The sequence below is a fragment of the Octodon degus genome, unplaced genomic scaffold (assembly GCF_000260255.1).
Source record: "Octodon degus isolate 3935 unplaced genomic scaffold, OctDeg1.0 scaffold00108, whole genome shotgun sequence".
In the NCBI taxonomy this organism is placed as follows: Eukaryota; Metazoa; Chordata; class Mammalia; order Rodentia; family Octodontidae; genus Octodon; species Octodon degus.
The window spans coordinates 277,678-297,342 of NW_004524684.1; the positions used below are offsets into that span (position 1 = coordinate 277,678).

At 44.6% G+C, this 19,665-nt stretch overlaps 1 protein-coding gene across 1 annotated transcript in view; it reads left to right on the forward strand.

Annotated features, from left to right (window-relative positions):
- The window catches only part of Reln (reelin), a 493,244-nt gene that overhangs the window by 146,215 nt on the left and 327,364 nt on the right, over positions 1-19,665 (forward strand). The window contains exon 3 of the mRNA XM_023724314.1: positions 8,225-8,360. Coding sequence (XP_023580082.1) covers positions 8,225-8,360 — 136 coding nt within the window. The remainder of the gene's footprint in view (positions 1-8,224; positions 8,361-19,665) is intronic.

The window sequence follows — 19,665 nt, forward strand, 5'->3', positions numbered from 1 at the left end:
TTTCTTTCTTTCTTTCTTTCTTTCTTTCTTTCTTTCTTCTTTCTTTCTCCCTTTTATTTTAGGGAAGGGTCTACAGGGTGTTCAAGGTCTCACTACTAGATCAGACTCATAGTGATCTGCCTGTTTACAGCCTCCCAAGAGCTGGAATCATAGGCATGTGCCACCACGCCCAGTCTCAGTGGCTGTCTCAGCACATCCGGGGGTGGGGCTGGCACAGCAGGCCCATGGATTGAAACCCTGGACCCTGCACCTGCTTGCAGGCTTGCAGGCTCTTTAATCCACTGAGCTATTTGGCCCGCCCTTCTGCCAAGCTTTCTGAAAGTTGTTGGAATAATAAAATTATATTTCTTTTAGTATCTTATCATTTTATATATGGTTACATTTTTCATAAGACCAAAATCCTTAGTTTTAGGGTACTTGCTTCTTGTTTAACGATACCCCACTGACAGATGCTTTAGTTTCTGAAATCCATGAAAAATAAACTAAGACATGTTTGTGCCCATTTTAACACTGACTGTGGCAAATCACAAACTAAATGGATTGGAGTGATCCACATCTTTGATCAACAAAATCTAAGATAAACCCAGTGTGAGTATGTATTATTCTCACTCGATTGCTTTTGGGTGATAAAATCTGCAATGTGTTCCTCCAAGTGAATTGACTACAGTTTTGTGAGAATATGTATATTTTTATTTTAGAATTTGGAGAACAAGGAACTTCTAGTTCCAGTTCTCAAGACCCAAGGTGTTAACATTAAAAGCACAGAGAAGTGTGCATTCCTGAGGGAAAATGGGTTCATACAAGGTTTAGTCACAAACTTAAAATAACTGAAGACTTGTCAAGAAAAGTGACATCCCGGAAGGCACCAAAATGTGTGTCACTGTCTTAAAAGGGATCATGGAGACAATGTTAGAATAATTAAAGACATGGTGAGATTCGTCCTGCAGAAGTATGATGTGGATGCAGAAAACTCTGCCATAGGTTCCTATCCTTCTGCCATGACCCTGATAAGACAAATAGTAGGTATGCGTCAACTCATCACTCAGTGGTTTCTTGAAACACTCCTTCATCAAAGAAATAGTTATCTTGAGGGTTTACATCAATGACTGATATAAAAATTACACCTAGTACATTGATAGTCTGTGTTTCAAATGTGTGCACTCAGTATTCAAAAGCAAATTGCTAAAAAAATGTAATTTTTTATGACATAGATACTTTAAAATCTTGCTAAAATGAAAACAGTTATCGCTTTTTTAGAATTTCTGGGTTTGAAAAGTAAACCACACTCTTTGCCCAAAGTTAGATAAGGAAAATACAAAGCTCAGTTCTTCCAGAAAAGTGCATGTAGTTTCTTTCTCTAGGAAAGAAATTCCACATAAAAATTTGTATGACAGTTCATCCATAACCACAAGATTAAACACAAGACTCTTTCCTTATACTCCGCTACATGAGAATATAATTTATTGGTACATGCCTCCTTAAGAACACAGTGTAATTAAATCCTTTTTTATTTGATCCTATTTTCCTTTCCAAGTAATAGTAAAAGCTCAACACATATCCTATTCCCAGCATGTAGCAGAGAATGTGTGAACGTATATTTAAATTCTTTATCACATTTGAATTTCAGTTATCTCAAGGATTCCAACTCCCATGTATTAATTAGGTTGTTGCTGTCTTTCATGACACAAATGCATTAAGAAGATCGTTGTGGAGCACACAGGAAATTATGTTTTGTAAAATGATGGAAGCTGATTCAACTGTGCTCCTCCTCCTGGTTCTCATTCTCCATGCGTGCCCCGCTGCCTCGACCTGTCTGCCCATCATCCTTCCTGCAGTCATCTCAGCTGTACTCAGGAAGGAGCAGAGCTGAATGGGGTCTTAGAGACCCCAGACCAGAACTGCACAAGTGTCAGGATGAAGCTGGGAAGGGACCCTGCCAAAGGTCACAGGGCAGTGCAGGCAGAGCTGAGAGGACACTTTCTTGTCCATATCTTATGGCTTCATGTAAATGTGGGAAATCAGGTGTGGGAATCTAGTAAGTCGTATACATGGACACTTAGATGAGCACAGGCTATAGTAAGTGTCCAGTGACCACTAGCTGTCATTACTGAATTGTCTATAGGAATCACAGTTTTGCTCCTGTTTCACTTGATATTTCTGATCAGTGCCACCCAGCTAGCACCTACTTATTTTCTAGACATGTGCCATCCGGTTAGCACCTACTTACTTAGAATGTTAATTTGCTCCAGTTTGCCCTTCCCTCTTCCGATCACTTTGCTGGTCACTGCACTTGCCAAAGCAGGCACCTAGTCCGCTGAGCTATCTCGCCGGACCCTTCAACAACATTTTTAACAGCATACCTTCTAATGCAAGTTCTTAGCTACACCTTGAGATTGATGGCTAAGCTTTTCAAACCTCCCAGTACTGTGGCCATGCCCCAGACCAGCTCACTCAGAATCTCAGGGCAGTAGTACTGCTTGTTAAATCTCTTCCAATGTGTCACTGCTCTGCAAAGATGGAAAACTGCAGGCTTGCAAGAGGCCTGACACATTCACCTGGACTGGGATGTAAAACCTAAAATTCTGTCACGCGGTGTGTGGCCTAGACACTGACTCACTTCCTAAGCAGGAATGGGGGGTCGTTTAACGTGCATCCTGCTAGCATGGCCCTGAGAGCCTGCTGTTTGATTTACTTCCCCCCTCACAGGATCGTGGCTCCATGTTCTCTTTGTGGCCGGGCAGACTCCCGGCAGACGCGTCATCTCCACAACTGGCTCCCTGCCCTCTGGCTGCCCAGAGGGGAGTGGCGAGCCCTGAGTCACAGCAGCAAGCCTGCCTTAGACACCGTGACTTCCCTGCGAGTCAGTGATCTTGCCAACTTTGTGGTTCCTCCAGCTTGATGATTTTGTCTTGGATGCAGCTTTAAAAATATCAAGGCTTGGAGTGAGAAAAAGAGCATCATTGGGCTGTGTCAGATACAGACTTTTCTATTTCTTGACCAACCGTGGACAAACTTCTGTTGTACGAGATTCTATTTAGCTAGTTACTATAATGTATGTATTTTTAAAATATTTATTTATTTATTTATTTTGTATTTTAGGGAAGGGTCTACAGGGTGTTCACAGTCTCACTACTGGATTGGAATCTGCACTTGTTACGGGCGGGCTTGGGTTCTGAGGTTGCGTTTTGTTCCTTCTCGTCATTTTGCGTAGCACTGTCTTCTGACCGTTGTTGTAGATCTTTGCTGCAGTTATAACCTTCGCACGTACTGAAGTTCAGGTGGAGCTCTACAAAGTTTGGACTTACCCAGCTGTGCCTGGCTTGGGTCTGGCTTCTGTGCTCAGCTCCTTCCCACTGCTGCCCTTGAGGGTGAACCTGTTGTGCCCCTGTGGGAAGATGTTCTGCTCCTGGGTGCATCTATCCTCTACACTCTCTGCATGGATTGCAGCTGCAGGGTTACACCCCAGGCATGTATGCCAGGCCTGAGCTGTGCCTGGAGGGGGCAAGGTGAAGTAGCGGGGAGAGGAATTCCTACTCTGCGGGCGGGGTGGGGGAGGTGCTGCGGAGTGGTGGGGGCATCCCAAGGGGGTGGGAGAGGGTCTGGCCCACGCTGCGCCTGGGCTGGGACTGGTCCTGCCAGCACAGGGTAGCAGGAAGCTCTCCCACACACTCACCGGACTTGGGCTGGGACTGGGTCTGGGGGTTCCCGGAACGTGGCAGAAATTCCTACTCAGCGGGTGGGGTCAGGGAGGTGCTGCGGAGTGGAGGGGGCGTCTCAAGGGGGTGGGAGAGGGTCCAGCCCACGCTGCGCCTGGGATGGGACTTGGATTGGACTCATAGTGATCCACCTGTTTACAGCCTCCCCAGAGCTGGGATTATATAGGTGTGTGCCACTACACCCACTCTCAATTGCTGTCTGACCACACCCTGGGGTTGGGGCCAGCACAGTATGAAAGGGATCGAACCCCTGGCCCTAGCACCTACTTGCAGGTGCTTTAGCCTGCTGAGCTACTTGGTTGGCCCAATGTATGTAATTTTTAAAGTCTTTATTTCAGAAATCATTCATGCATTCAAAGCAGCATTTCCTGAGTGCCTCTGATGTATCCAGACATGGTGCTAGGCATTTGGGTATAACAGTTAAGGATGGAATGCCTGCTAGAGTACTTGGGGCGAAGATCAAGTGCTGTGATGGAGGAAGGGCAGGCGCCTATCCAATAGGACAGGACCAGTGAGTGGGGAGGGAGGACTGTAGGAGTCGCCATGTCTGATGTGTCTTTTTATGATTAGGCTAGCACAGTGAGGGATTTCTCTCAGTGTTGAGCATAGACAGAGACTGGGTTGATCCTTGTCTTCAAGGGCACATAGATGTTGTCCTAGCAGTGAAGATGAGTGGGGAGTTGGCAAAGGTCCAGGGCCTCTATGTCTAAAGAAAAGCTAGTAGTCAGAGGTGTGGTTCAGGTCGAGAGACTCAAACACCAGTGCTTGAGAACCACCACGGTGCTGGGACTCAGGATGGAGAGAGGGAGCAGGCCGGGGTCACATTGTGCTGATTTATAGCTGATGCTTAAGAGTTTGTAACTCTTTGGAACCTGCTGGAAGAGCCATGTAAGGAGGTTTAGCAGGAGCTTGATGTGACCACATATGCTTTTCAGAAAAATCTTACCAGGGGAATGAGGCAGATGGCAGAGAAACCTAAATCTCAAGGGAAAAATAAGGAAACCTAGAACTATTTTGGAGAGGGGAAAAGTTAAATACTTACTTTATATGACACAACAAAATAAAAATATTAAAGAATATAATTACATCTTTAGAAGTATTAAAGATGTAAATGTAAAAATGGGTGAGTGGAAAGAAAATACAGGGGCATTCTTTTTTTTTTTTAATTTGGAGGATTGACAAGACCTTTTAAAGCAAGAGACCAGAGACCAGAGACATAAGGATATTAATATATGGGCTATGCTGGGTGCCATCCTGGTTTTGCTTTCAAGGAACTTAAGATACAGTGACAGGTGAGGAGGCAGAACGTTCAAGTGCCTTCACTAAGATCCATGTTGAAGTTAGGTGAAGGACTCACCAGAAATGTGAAGGAAGGATGCCCTGGGTTTGCTTGGAGGTGGACAGGTGAGACTTGGCGAAGCAGGAACCGAATTAAATCTTCACACGGGATAGTTCTGGTGGCTGAGAGCTGTTAGAGAGCGGGCACTTCAGTTAGAGACACAGCCTGGGCTAACGTGGAAGAAAGTTCATTTGGAATTTTGAGCGTGTAAAGTGAAAACAGATGGCAAGACACCGAGGCAGGAAGTGCTGAAACACTTGATCTTAGCCAAAAGGCCGAGAAGCGATAGGAAGTGCTGAAACAAAGGTTGAATGAAAGATTTTAACAGTACAGCCAAAGGCTCCTAACTTTATCCTGTGGACCAGCTCCATCCGGTAGCCATTTCTATGACAACGGAAATGTTCTGTGTTGTCCAACATGGTAGCCGTTAACCACATTCATCTGGCAGTTGAGCATTTGCACCATGGCTAGTACAATTAAAGAACTGAATTTTTGATTTTATCTAATTTTAATTAATTTATACTTAAATAATCACTGTTGGTGGAAGCTACCAGTTCAGAGAGTGCAGGAGTATGCAACTGGGGACAGTGAGAATTTTTTATAAGAAATCAGTATGAATAGAACTGTATTTTAGAAAGAAAATCAGTACTTTATGAGAATCCAGTGCTTCCAGGTACTGTGCTAGGTACTGTTATATATACTGGGATATTTAATTCTCACAACATATTTAAGAAATAGAGGGTGTGGTGTTTCCATTTTATAGGCAAAACTGGATACAAGGAAGAATGTCATTTGCTCAAAGCTAGAAAGCCAATAAAGGAGAGAATTTTTAAAATTTTAACTTTCCACTTGACAATTCATTTTTATGAATGAGTTTTATTTTTTTAGAGAAGTTTAGAAGTTCACAGCACAATTGAGTGGAAAGTACAGAGAGTTCCCATATGTCCCTGTCCTGACACATGAAGAATTCCCTCTGCTACCAACATGCTGCCCCACAGTGGTGTGTTCGTTACAATCCACAAACCTATGTGACGCGGCGTTGTCACCTGGAGTCTGCTGTTTATATGAGGATTTTCTCTTAGTTTTCTCCATTCTATACATTTTTACAATGCACAGAATTACGTGAATCCATCAGTTGCCATAAACAGAAGCTTCACTGCCCTAAAGATACTGTTTGTTCTGCCTTTTCCTTTCCCTTCCCTCCATGTTTTTGGCTTTTCTAGAACATCTTATAGTTAGAATCAAATAGGTAACTCTTCCAGATTGGCTGTTTCACTTGGTTCTATGTATATGCAAATTTCCTTACTATCTGTTCGTGGCTTGATAGCTCATTTCTTTTCACTTTAGCTGAATAGGATTCCATTGTCTAGATGTATTACAGTTATTTTATTCACTCATCTATCAGGAACATCTTGGGCCAGCTAGATACCTGAGAGGGTTAAAGTACCTGCTTAGGCAGATGCAGAGGTCAGGGGTTCGATACCCGGGCTTGCTGTGCCGGCCCCACCCCCAGGGCGCACTGAGATGGCGATTGAGACTGAGCATTTGGCACGTGCCTGTGATCCCAGCGCTTGGGAGACTGAAAACAGGAGAATCACTACAGGTCCAATCTACGTAGTGAGACCCTGGACATACTGTATACCCTGTCCTAAATTCATAAAAAAAAAAAAAAAGAACATCTTAGTTGCTTCTAAGTTTTGGCCTTTATAAATAACTTGCATGTAGGTTTTTGTGTGGACAGATATCTTTATTTCACTTTGGTAAATTCCAAGGAAATCAACTGCTGGGTCATTTGGTGAGAGCACTTTTAGTTCCATAAAAACTACCAAACTATCTTCCAAAGTGATCATATGGTTTTGCATCCTCACCAGCAATGAATGCAAGCTCCTGTACTATAATTCTCACTGGCGCTTGGTCTTGTCAGAGCTCAGGATTTTTGGTCTTTCTAAGTGATATGTATAAGCTATTTTAATTTGCAATTTATTAATGACATACAATGTTGAACATCTTCTCATATATTTATTTACCATCTATATATCATCTTTGCTCAAATATCTGTTCAGATCTTCCATTCATCTTCTAGCTCTGTCATTTATTTTCTTACTGTTGACTTATTTATTATAGTTCTTTTTTGTGTATTTGGTACAAGGTCTCACTATGCAGCTCAGACTCATAGGGATCCTCCTGTTTTTAACCTTCCCAAAACTGGGATTACAGGTTTGTGCCACCACGCTCAATCTTATTTATTATATTTCATCTGAGTTAAAACCAAGAGAGTCTCCTTATTAAAGAAAAAAAAAAGGCGAAGAAAAAAACTCCCCTGATGTCTGACCTGGGATGTGACCTGCTCACAGCTAGTGTGTGGTATCCTGATTCTGAACACAAGCAAGCTCACTGAGCATGGCCTTTAGAGAAGGCCATTGCCGGATTGGATGGTCACTGTGTAGTCAGGCCTAGACACAGATGAAAGCTGGAGCACAGCGCAGCCCTCAGGCCTGACCCATACCTCCCCTTTCCACATTTATATGGCTGCTGCTGCTGCTATTTTGTCCATCACCTTTAGCCTCACTCTGCTCCCCATGGCTCCTAGATGAAAACCATTAAGATTCTGAGCAATAAGGCTGCCTCCACCTTGTGACAGCCCCTCATCCAAAAAGAAAACCATCTTTCCCTGAATCTCAGCAGGACTGGGGTTTGGAAGTCCCAGGACCCAGGATTTTCCACACTAAAACTGTGAAATTCCCAGGCAAACCTGATCTCCTCACTCTCTAAAATAACCTAACACAAGCCAGCAATGTTAACCAGTCCCTGTGGACACACGCTTACTGACATGCCTCTTAGTTCCCCGGAGAGCTTGGTCTTCCTTGTTGTAGGCAGTTCCAAGAAAGCCAAACTTGTTCAAACCATAGGTTGGTCTTGGTGTTTTTTGATAATGACCACAGATCACTCAACAAAATCAAAGCAACTATTAGAGCAACGATTTTCATAAGTCATTCCTCGACAGTGTTTTAAATTATTCCTTCTAACAATATAAAGAAAACTTACATAATTTATCTAGCAGTCAAAGAGTATAATGACTCAACATAAAAGAAAAATATTGTTATTTCTATGATGGGATGCGCTGGATTGGACTTTTTGCATAGTAACATCCCCTTTTGTCTGTCTCTAGGGATCATGTCTGACCACCAGTTTGGGAACCAGTTCATGTGCAGCGTGGTGGCCTCCCATGTGAGTCACCTGCCCACAACCAACCTCAGCTTCGTCTGGATTGCTCCACCGGCGGGTACAGGCTGTGTGAACTTCATGTAAGTAAGCGCAGGCTGTCACACAGGTTGAAGACAAATGCTGCCCACCTTTCACGGCATCCCACCCAGAGTTAAATGGATTATTTTGATAGGTCTGGCCCTAACTAAAGCTATTCATTTTAATGTCAAAAGAGGTCAAAACTTTTTCAAAGTAACTTCAGCAGCTTACTTTTGCATATACATTTAGAACCTTGAGATTTCTAAATTGGATTTTAGCTGACAGAAATACACAACATAATAAGAGTAAGCAGATTAGGGTGGTAAGGGAGAGAGACGGGGAATGGGACAGAGCTGCTTAAAGGGTACAAAGTTTCCATGAAGAGGAATGTTTTAGAGGTGTATTTTATTACACGGTGTGGTGACTATAGTGAATATGTATTGTATATTTCAAAACTGATGAGATTTTAAAGGTACTTATCACAAAAAATGATAAATGTGTGAAGTGCTATGTAAGTTATTAACATAATTTAACCACTCCAGTGTAAATCCATATCAAAACATCACAATGTACTCCAAAAATATATAGTTATTGTTTACCAATTTAAAAAGGATAAAAGTCACCAGCATTGCCTCAGAGGCTGAAGGGGCTACACAGCTCAAGGCTCCTCTGTGTAGCTCCCAGCCCCTTTTGATTCCTGAGGGTCTCCAGAATTATCCCACTGCAGAGAGTCTTCTAGAAAAGAACAAGTAAGGACCATTCCTTCTGGGTGAAGTTTAAAGCCAAATCCTCTAAGGGTGCTGAGTCCTAGAACCTCCCATTTCCTGTCTTCTGGGAATCTCTTGGCCTCCTCCCTACAAATCCTGCAGTCAGTAGAGTTCACAGTGCCAGTGAGGTGTCACATGAGTCTCCTGCCTGAGTGGAAATGTGCTCAAAGGTGGAGACTGGACCACAGAAAGCAAGAGCTGGATCTTTAAAGATGATTTCTCTTGGCCTCCCCAAGAGATCCCTCCCTGCAGAAGGCTGCAGATCTTTCCTTGACTATTTCAGAGGTCTCCACGATCCAAGGACAATCTCTTATGCTCCACACACCATGCAGGTGGCAGCCAAGTCTCACCCAAAGCGAATCTGAGCATATTGTGAAGAGTATCCCTTAGCTGCCCCATGGTCCTCTGCTGACCCTTGCTGCTACTGGCCTCTGGCTTTGCCCTCTTTCATCTGAGTGCCTTGAACTGGAAGGCTCATGGGTAAGGAGGATCTAAGGACATGCTATCAGTGAAAAGGTCTATTACTGTCCTTTGAGGGGCTGGAGGCTGAGCTGGAGCTGGGCTGCACTGGTGAAAATTCAACACCCGCAGTGGGCTGAATCCCCTGGTGGCTCAGAGAATGTTCCTCAAAAAGCTCTTCAGGCTGGACTGGGATCCTTAATCACTGAAGAATGTTCATCAATTACAGGAGCATTGGGCTTCTGAGTTACAGCCTCTTGCTCATCTGTCTGAGGTAAAGCTGCTCAGGATACACTGTGGAGGAGCTGGGACCCCCTGCTGGGTTCTATTTCATCCTTGTCAGTCAACTCTGGAAGATTGACAGTGACATTATACAGTGCTGGAAATTGAACCAGATCATCACCTACAGGAAAGGCTGTTACCTCATGATGGTCGACCACAACTTACCTAGGCAGCACCAGAGGCTGAGCCGCAGTCTTCTCCTTCACTGAAGGAAGTTCAACCTGTTCAGTGACTTGCATACATTCAGCTACAGCATCTCACTGGATCAAAGAAGCTTCCTCAGAGGTCTGTAAATTCTCCCAGTAGGCAGCCAGATGGGTTGGAGTGGGTTCCTCCTCAGAAAGCACTGATTGACCATTAAGCTGGAGCCTTCTGTTGAGCTGGCAAGGCTTCAACCTCTTTGGTGAGCTTCAGAGGCCAAAGGGGCCCCATCATTTATTTGGAGTGAGGGGTTGAGCTGTAGCCTCAGTGAATCAGAGAGGTTCCTGCATCTGCAGTGGCCTCAGGGGTTCTGATCAGCTGCAGATCTGGACGGATGAGACTCAAAGGGCAAGTTGGGATGCCGAGCTTAATGCTGATGTGAAAGTGAAAGCCTCATTGCATGATGCGCTGGAAGCTGAACTTGCTGCTGCTGGGTTGGAAAACAGTTCATCTCTTCCTCATACTCTGACAGCTAAGCTGGGGTTTCCAGGTGGCTTCCAAAACATTCAGACCTCCAGGAGTTGGAGAAGTTTGAGCCAGCAGCTTCTCTGAAGTGGGAGAAGGTTTACTCTCCCTAGAAGAACCTGGAGATTGATCTGGAGTCTCCTGCTGAGTTAGAGAAGGTTCCATCTCCTCAGTGTGCATCAGATACTGCACTGGGCCCCCTGCTGGACCAGAGAAGATTCAACCCCTTGGTAGTCTCTGGAGTCTATGTTCAGTTCCACATCTGCAGGCTCAACTGTAACAGTGGGCAAGTGATAATGGTGACCTGGAGGTCAAAGTGTCACCTCATGATGTGGTGGAGTTGTAGCCATACTCTGCAGAGGGGAATCTGGAGTGAGCCTCCTCCTGGACTGGACTTCACCCCAAGGCTGAGCTGTGGCTTCAGGCTGCCTCTCTAAGGGCTCAGCTTCCCCAGTTCCCTCAGGAAGTAGAACTGACTGCTTCTGCTCACTGGGAGAAGAGTCAAACTCACAAGACAGCACCGATGCAGAGATGGGGTCTCCTGCTGGGTAGAAACAGTTCCACCTCCTCAGCACACTACAGGCTCAGCTGGGGCTTCCAGCGGCCTTCGGAAAGGTTTGACCTCCTCAGAAGGTTCAGAAGACTGAGCAGGCTTCTCCTGCTGGCTGTCATAAGGAGACTTCAGCCCCTACTGAAGGGCCTAGAAGCTACCCTGGGTCCTTCTGCCAGGCAGAGAAGATTCAACCATTTGGAGGCACTTGAGTTCAAGTAACTTCCACACCTAACATCTAAGCAAGTTAGAATGCTGAGCCTGATGTAGACCTGGACGTCACATGGCTCCTCGTGATAGGGTGGAGCTTTGGCCACGTTCTGCAGAGGGGGTGCAGGGGCTTGAGTCTCTTCCTGGGCTGCAGAGCTGACGTTGTCAGTGGGCTCTGCAGGCTGAGCTGTGCCTTCAGGCTGGTTCCCTGAAGGTTCAGTCCCCTCAGTAGCCTGGGGGAAGGTTCAAACTCCACAGGATGGCAGTGAGGCTGAGCTGGGGCCTGCTGCTGAGTCGGAGCAGGTCTCACCTCCCCAGAGCTTGCTAGACTTGCTGATGGTTTGGAGTAGGTGGAGCTTTTCCCCTCTGCAGTTATCACAGCCTCCATCTCCACGGGTGTAAAATGGGACATGTGGCAAATGTGAGTGATGGGTTTTGCTCTACTTGAGGATGGAGCATTTATATGTACTCTGATGGCCTACGGCTGACCTACACCTTCCTCAGCAGAAAGTTTATCCTCCAATGGGGCCTCCTTCTGGTTCAGTTTCCTCAGGGTGCTGTGAGAGCTGGCATGGGGCTTCCTGCTGAGGTGTAGCAGACTGGATCTGAGGACTCTGCACATTGAGTTTTGGCCTCTAGCTGGGATTGTGATGAGCCACTGTGTGCAAGAGGTTCTACAGCTCATCTCAGTTCTCCTGATGTTCCAGAGGTGGGCTGTCATGGTCAGCTATGTCCCATCTTGGGTCTACATTACCTTCATGCAAGATTCACTTCTGAAGCTTAGGGTTTGTCAGTGGAGTTCTAAGTCATCCTAGCAAGCTGCTAGTGCTGAGCTGATCCTTCTTCAGTTTCGTGGGTGAAACAAACCGTGGTGCTTCTGAATTCTGACTTGCTAGCGGTGAACAAGTATTTCAAGTGAGTGGTGATTTGCATCCTGGCTTAGAGTGGCAGTCTTGATCTTCCTTTTGAGTGAAGGAAGGAGAGCTCAAGCTCATTTCCAGCCCCTCTCTAGTGTTGGAGCTGCCACTGGAAGCCTTTCTTGCCTGGGAAGTTTGCTGTGCAGACCCTGATGTGCAGCAGTAAACGTATCTGGTTCTGGCAACAGCTCTCCAGTCAACTCTGGGGTGAAAGCAATATCTTGGGGGGGGTCGCAGAGGTCCCCACAGGATCAAAGGCACTGGCAGGAGGTAAGTGCCTGAAGCAACTCTGGCAGGAGATTAGACTTGTGGGAAGAATGTGGCTCATCTGGCTCTATGGGCTTGGGGCTCAGCTGGACTGAGTCCCTACTCTGGAAGTGGGGCCAGGAGGCCCAGGAGCCACAACTGTGGCCACATTTGGAGTCCTGGAGCCCAGAAGCACAGCAGGAGCATGATGGGATAGGGGAGGGTCTAGGCCAGTACAGGGCCAGCACTATACCTGCTGGAATCCTTCTGGTAGCCACTTTGATAAGCACCATAGTAACCTTGTGCATTCTGCCCTGCCCACTTTGACACCTTTGTAAAAGAAACCTCTGTTAGGGTCTGGCTCAGATGAGCTAGCAGAGTCACAGGGAGCCTTTTCCCACAGTGACTCGGCCCAACTGGCTTCCCTTAGCAGAGGGGACAGTGGCCTCCTGAAGTGCTGTCTCCGCATACCAAGGCACAGCATGGGCCTCTGGCTGGGTGGTGCCAGGCCACCAGCTGCCCCTTGGGTGAGCAGTGACAGGGTTTCCCGTGGAAGTTAGAGGACTGGGTCTGCGGATATGCGAAAGTACAGGCCCAGTATGGTGGCCTGAGCGGTTCCTGATCAAAGCTCACTTCTCAGAGAAATTCTTCTTCCTACTGGCTGTGCAGCTTCAAGGCAGAGCAGCGGACCCACAGAGTGAGGGCGGCCCGTCAGGGTGGCAGGCGGGGAATGCACCCTTCTGATTTACTTCTCAACGCCGCCATTTGCTCTGAACTCTTAGTGTCCAGGTCCGTGTTTGATAATCCATGTCCCCTTGCTAGGCTGGAGCCACACAAACTGCACAGTGACGCCACACGTCTTTGGGAAGGGCTTCGCCAGTCTTCACGTGACTGAATGTGAGGGCAAGGATTTGAATCAGAACCCCCCGGGAGGTGACAGTGCTGCTTTACACAACATGCATGACAAAGACTCCTGGGATATTAGTGTCTGAGGGGTAGCGTTCCTTTTCTTGGCAAAAGCAAGACTTGCTACAAACAGACCTCCTTCCCAGCCCTTCTTCCCCTGGTTCCATCCTTTCTGGCACAGCGTTAGCTTGTGAAGTCTCCAAAGCAGCTCAGCTTCTTGTCCCTAAGGCCTGGCATACCACTGGGCGCATAATAATGGCTTTAAAATGGAATCCGTCCCCAAAGCCACCACATTTAGGGGTGTTCTGTTGTAATTCTGCTTTCATAATCACGTTTCTTGCACCAGTGTTGACCTCCTCCTTTCGTATTTCACAGGAAGTGAGACTTCGTAAAGTGAGAAGGTTTTACATAGGTTTTAATGAAGGTGAACTAAAATCATTCCTTTCTATGGGAAGAACCTCACATACTTTCCCACAAGCAATCATTTTCAGTCTTTTAAAACAAATACAAGAAAAAACCATTTTTCTGTCCTTGTTTTCAAATTTAAAAATCCCTAAATTAAGTTTCCACTGGCATGAAATACATTTTGTGTCCCCCTTTTAAAACACCTGAAATGTAGTAAATAATGATTTTTCTTTTAGAAGTGACTTTGCAAATTGACCTTTGATTTAAGGTGCCATACAGTTGACTCTCAAGAAGGTCCTCTAGCAAAATATCCTACTCAGGTTTTAGCACCATGCTGACACCTAACTAGCTAATAGGCCATATTTCGAAGCAGAAGTGTTCCGAAGCTACAGCACAGTTGCGCTGAAGCTGTGGTTACTATGATCCCCAAAATCCTGTCTGAGGGGGCTCGTGCACGAGCGCCCCGACCTCCCTGAACCCTGAGAGGGCTTAGCTAGCTCCTCGCTCAGGCCCACAACTCTAGAAATCCCTGAGAGGTCTCTGTTCTATTTGCCAAACTTCAAACAAGGAGTCAGGGCCAAGAATGGGACTTCAGAGAAAGCCTCAGAACTTCCCGGTGCCTCATAGCAGTCTCTGCATGCCAAGTTTTCCTGTGGTATATCTGCAGTCTTCCAAATCCTGCTGGGCTTTGCATTGGAGTTGTTGTTCTGTTTGCTGTGGTCCTGAGGGTAGAGCCCAGGGCATCTCCCGTGCTGGCAAGTGCCCCTCAGCTCAGCAGCACCCCAGTCCTTCGCAGGCGCTGCTCGTGGCTGTTTGGAATCCCACTACCTGGCAGCTGGACTCCTGCGCTTTCATTTGCACATACTTGAGTTAAATCCTCCAATTGCTTGCTTCTGGCATCTGTGTCCCCTCAGTGGGGCTGTGCTGCGTGGCTGTCTTGCCATTTTCTGAAATAAAATAAACAAGCATCAATTTTTTAAATAGATAAAAGATATTGAAGAAGTCAGAGCAATTGGAAAAGGAGTGTTCAGAAAATAAGATGAAAACAGAGACAGATAATGCTAGCATGGCCTGTACACTGTTTGGAAGAAATTTAGCTTTGAGCTCTCTGGCCATTAGTGCCAAGAAGGAAATGTCACTGCTGGGTGATTCATGGTGTCCAGACATCAGGGATATATGCTACAGCAACATAAAAGTCCCTCCTGAGCACCCATTCAGGGGCTGCAATGAGCCATGTTCCCACAGCCTCCTGGGAGCAACTCCCATGTGTCAGGGCTGCAAGTCATGACATCACTCAGCATGCGTTCTACCCCGCCTGCTCCCAGCGCTGTACTCTTCCTCCTCCTCAGTAGCTTCTGCTTGCTTCCACAGCACTTTTTATACATCTATGCATTTATTTAGTTAGTACATTGTCTGTCATCTTTCTTGCCACTGAAACTCAACTTCCTTGAAGACAAGGATTTTTTTCCCTCTTTTATTCACTGAATTGTCTCACCTGTCTAGAACAGGCACTGGTACATAGTGGATACTCCCCAGCAGATGAGCAGATCAGTGGTATAACATCGCAGCAGTTCACAAACAGCTATCCTGTGGGCCACCAAGCAGAATAGGGCTGGAAGGCATTTTCGGGGGTTTTATACTCCCAAGTTCTTGCTCAGACCGCAAAATCCCAGGAAGCCCATGTACTCCATAATGTGCCACTACCTTTTCTTGCCCTTGGTAATACACAATTAATTGTCAGGGCATTGAGTGGCTCCCACTTTGCTGGATATACTCTTCCTGCCTGTCTTCTGAATCACCCAGGTAGCCAACATCAGATTCATACCATGGGTTGACATTTAATCCAATCACCTTCTTCCTTTAGAAAGTCTGCTTTTCGTGTCTGAGCCCTTGCTTTTCCACTCCTGCTAGGATGATTGTGGAAGCGCCCTTGCTGTTTGAGCACTTCTAGCCTACTTCCCCCCCCCCAGTGCATCCTGCACATTGCTGTCCAACTAAGGCACAACCTTAATCACTCCAGATTTGGGTAAGATGAAAACTGTTCTGAAAGCCAGGCCTTTGGCGTGGTCTCAAAGTCTCTCTCTGCTTTGGCTGTTCTTTATCTCCTATCTCCTGTAGTCTGTGCTTCCTAATGGATTAGATGAGACATGCATAAATTCATATTACTTTTTTTTAAATTCCCCCATAATTGGTATAGTGCCATAGTAAAATGTTCCTTGCCTTCTCTGATGTTCAATATTGTCATTTCCTTTAGCTCAGTTGTGTTCCCTGTATTCTTTTGACCTGGGTTCTGTTTCACTGGTACTTATCAAGGTGTACCATTGGTGAATCTGGAACCACCAGCCCACTCTTAAACTTTTCTAGGTCTCTCTCTCTCTCTCTCTCTCTCTCTCTCTCTCTCTCTCTCTCAAAAGTGGATTTATGGCACCAGACTGAAAGCAACATTGTTGTAGAGGCCGCACAAAGCCACACTGAGGAGTGGGACCCAGAGCGGGATGACCACTGGCTATTGGGCAGTGCTGTCTATAGGGCAGGGACCATCTCCACCCACCCAAAGGAGCTGCATTTAATTGGTTAATGGGTCTGTCACTAAGTGTACAAGGTTACACAGTGCATCAAGGTATTAGAACACACAGTGTAGGAACATTTCAAGAGGTTCAAACAGGTATGAACAATGTCAAGAGCCAGCCCAGGGCTATGCATTGGGTGGTAGGCTTGTTGTTTCAGAAGGTAAACCACAGAAGTGCCTGCTCTTAGTCACAGAGGCTGCTTTTCTCCTCCCCACTAAAGGGCACGTGTCCCTTACTCTAGCCTTACCTAAGGATCCCATCCTTCCCTACACAGGTATTTTAAATTCTTACTGTATATAACTTATTAATTAATTAATTTTAACTTATGTATTTGTTACAGGGTCTCATTACACATCTTGGACTCGTAGTGATCCTCCTGTTTTCAGCCTCCCTGGTGCTGGGGTTACAGGCATGCACCACCACACCTGGACTTGGTCACTGGCTCAGCAAGCCCCAGGGACAGGGGCAGGGCCAGCATGACATGCAGCACAACTTATTAATTTAAAATAAGAATTTATTTGAAATCTGGGACACAAAGTAAATCTATGTCAATCACATGCAGTTGCCTACTTCCAAACAAATTTACATTTTGTTTCAAGATTACATTTTATGGCTTAAGATTTCACTGTTTCTGGGATCTGAAATTCTGTTTCCTTCTAAGAGTTAAATGTCTTAAGTCTCCACATTGCTGTCTTAGAAGTTGGTCAGAAAAGTATCATTTGGTCCAAAATGATTTTTATTGACTGTAAAGAAGTATACATACCTTCATCTTTATTTTCAGTTAAATATTTAAGATACAATTTGTGCTTTTAAACATTCATGAGAAATGGTTTTTTCTTTATCATAAGCCACAGCAATGTGGAAAGTTATGTGGGGCTTTGTGTGTGGGAGAGACACTTTCTTTGAACCCAGGCCTTCGTGCTTGCCAGGCAGGCACTTACACTGCCAAGCTCTTTTCCTAGCCCCTCTTTTGCAGTTTATTTGTTGAAAAATGTGGACAATTTGTTCTATTCTTTCCCAGAATCAGATTTTTTATTGTAGCACTCTATGGTAGTTTGCTGTCTCTCATTCTCTTTGCCCGCTGTATTTTCTGAAAACTGAGAGTTGAATCTAGAAAATCTATGAGACTCTTAGGTTTGATTTTTTGGAGAGGAAGATATCCTGTTAGGTGCTGTCTAAATATTATTTTTATGTATTGGAAATCTTTAAATTCTTCTCTAGTTAATAGGAAAAACTACTTCATAGAAATTGAGCTTCAGGGCTGGTGGGATAGCTCAGAGGACTAAGCGCCTGTTTAGGCGAGTGCAGGGACTGCTGGGCTGGCCCCGCACATGAGCATGCTGAGCCGGCCACCGAGTCTGGACATGGTGGCACACAACTGTAATCCCAGTGCTGGGAAGGCTGAAAACAGGAGGATCACTATGAGTCTGAGCTGAGTAGTGAGACCCTGTACCAAATACATTAAAAAAAAATTAAGCTTCAGCCATCACAACGTTTTTGTGACATGTTCTGTGTAACCTTTTCATATTATTAGTTAACTCATATTGCTATTTAGGTTATCACATGCCTGTTGTTTTTCCAACTTATTTCAAATTCCCCAAGGACAGTGACTGTCTGTGGCGGTACTTTGGTTCATGATCTTAACTTGTTTTGTGATTCTGAAGAAAATGATTGTAGTCATCTTCATCATCTGACACGAAGTTTGTGAGTGGAGGCAAAGTTTTGCTTATTGCTTCGGTTTACAAACTGATTGGCTTGCAATCAGCAACATTTATGAACCAAGGTAATACTGTATATTATTTTTATATACATATTAGTTCCTAAATCCTGAAGTATAAATAATAGGAGGCTGTTAACATTTTTCAGTAGCTATCATTTATTCTATTGATCCAAACATACAGATTTTATGTGTATTACATATAAACGGACTTCTGAAGGGAGCTGCATTTCACATTTGATGGCATCTTACAGTGATAATTAGAAGCATTTGCATTATTCCTTAAATGTCTTATACTTGAGATGGTGCTGCATTTGAGAAATCCAGCAATTAACAGTTGTCCTATGTCATGTACATTGACACAACACCCAGTTATGTAATCTCATTACAGCCAACGTATGACGTAAAGTCTATGACTTTAAAATCCAATTACTTATTTCAAATTCTTTGTCTAAAAAAATTCCATACTAAGAATTACAGAACATTTGAAATGAAATCCACAACACTATGTAATGTGCTGTAAATACCTTCCGTGGTGAGGAAGAAGTGGCATGCTATCTGCATGGGCCATGCTTTATTGACAAACCACTTAGTTACATGCTCCTTTGGGCTGTCTGTTTACTGCTTTCCTGCTTAGAACTAATCAAATGAGAGACAGAGGCTAGGATGCTCTGAGGACAAATTCTCGGCTCTATTTGCACAAATGGATAAACTGTACATAAATTATTTACCATTACTTTTATGATACCTGTTGATATTTATATTTTAAGTGGTAATTTCATTCAAGGATTTGCTTAGTAACTAGATCTTAGTGCAATGGAGAGAAAACATTCTCTCAGGCTTTCACAGAGAGCACATTGGCCAAGCAATGGCTGTGACTCATCCACATGGCTGACACTGACAAAGGTTCTACAATCTGAGGTAGAGGATCTCAGGATAAATCCTGAGGGGATTTCACTGACCTTATCAGACCCCTAAGCTACAACTCTGCTTGCATAGGTCCTGCTTTACCTTGGTCTTAACCAACCAGCAGAAAAGTATAAAAACGAAGTATAAGAAGTAAAGCCATGGTGTTATGTTGAGCTGTAGGGGACTCAGGTCAACAATTTCTGACATTGCCAGTGAAGCAGAAGACCCAATACTATTATGGACTACTGAACTCTTTTAGAATATTTTGCTGAGTTTACACACCTATAATATTTAAATGATGGAAATTAACCAAAAAAGGGGATACAGATGAATGTTCATTTTGTATCTGTCTATTCAAAATGGTTAGGATAGATATATAGTTACATTCTCCTAATGAATAGAGGGATTTGTTCTAATGGTGTTTGTAAATAGGATATCAAGTCCACATCTTGTACAGCAATTAACCAATAGGAAGAATTATGCAATGTGTTAATTATTGAAACTGTCCTACCAATTTGGTTTGAAACTGTCTCATTGCTATTTGTTTCTCAATAAAATTATGGAGAGAAAAAAAAACTAGATCTTAGTGCAGTAGAGTTTGCCATTACTTTTCTATTTGATTAGAGTTGTTACTGAGTAGTAATCCTCAAGCTAAAAGAGACAAAAGAGAAAGGAGAGGTGGGAAAGGACAGAAGTAGTAATGGGGGAAGCCTGGAAAGAAGAAGGAAAAGAAATCTCTAAACCATTTTAGCTTTAAAAGTTA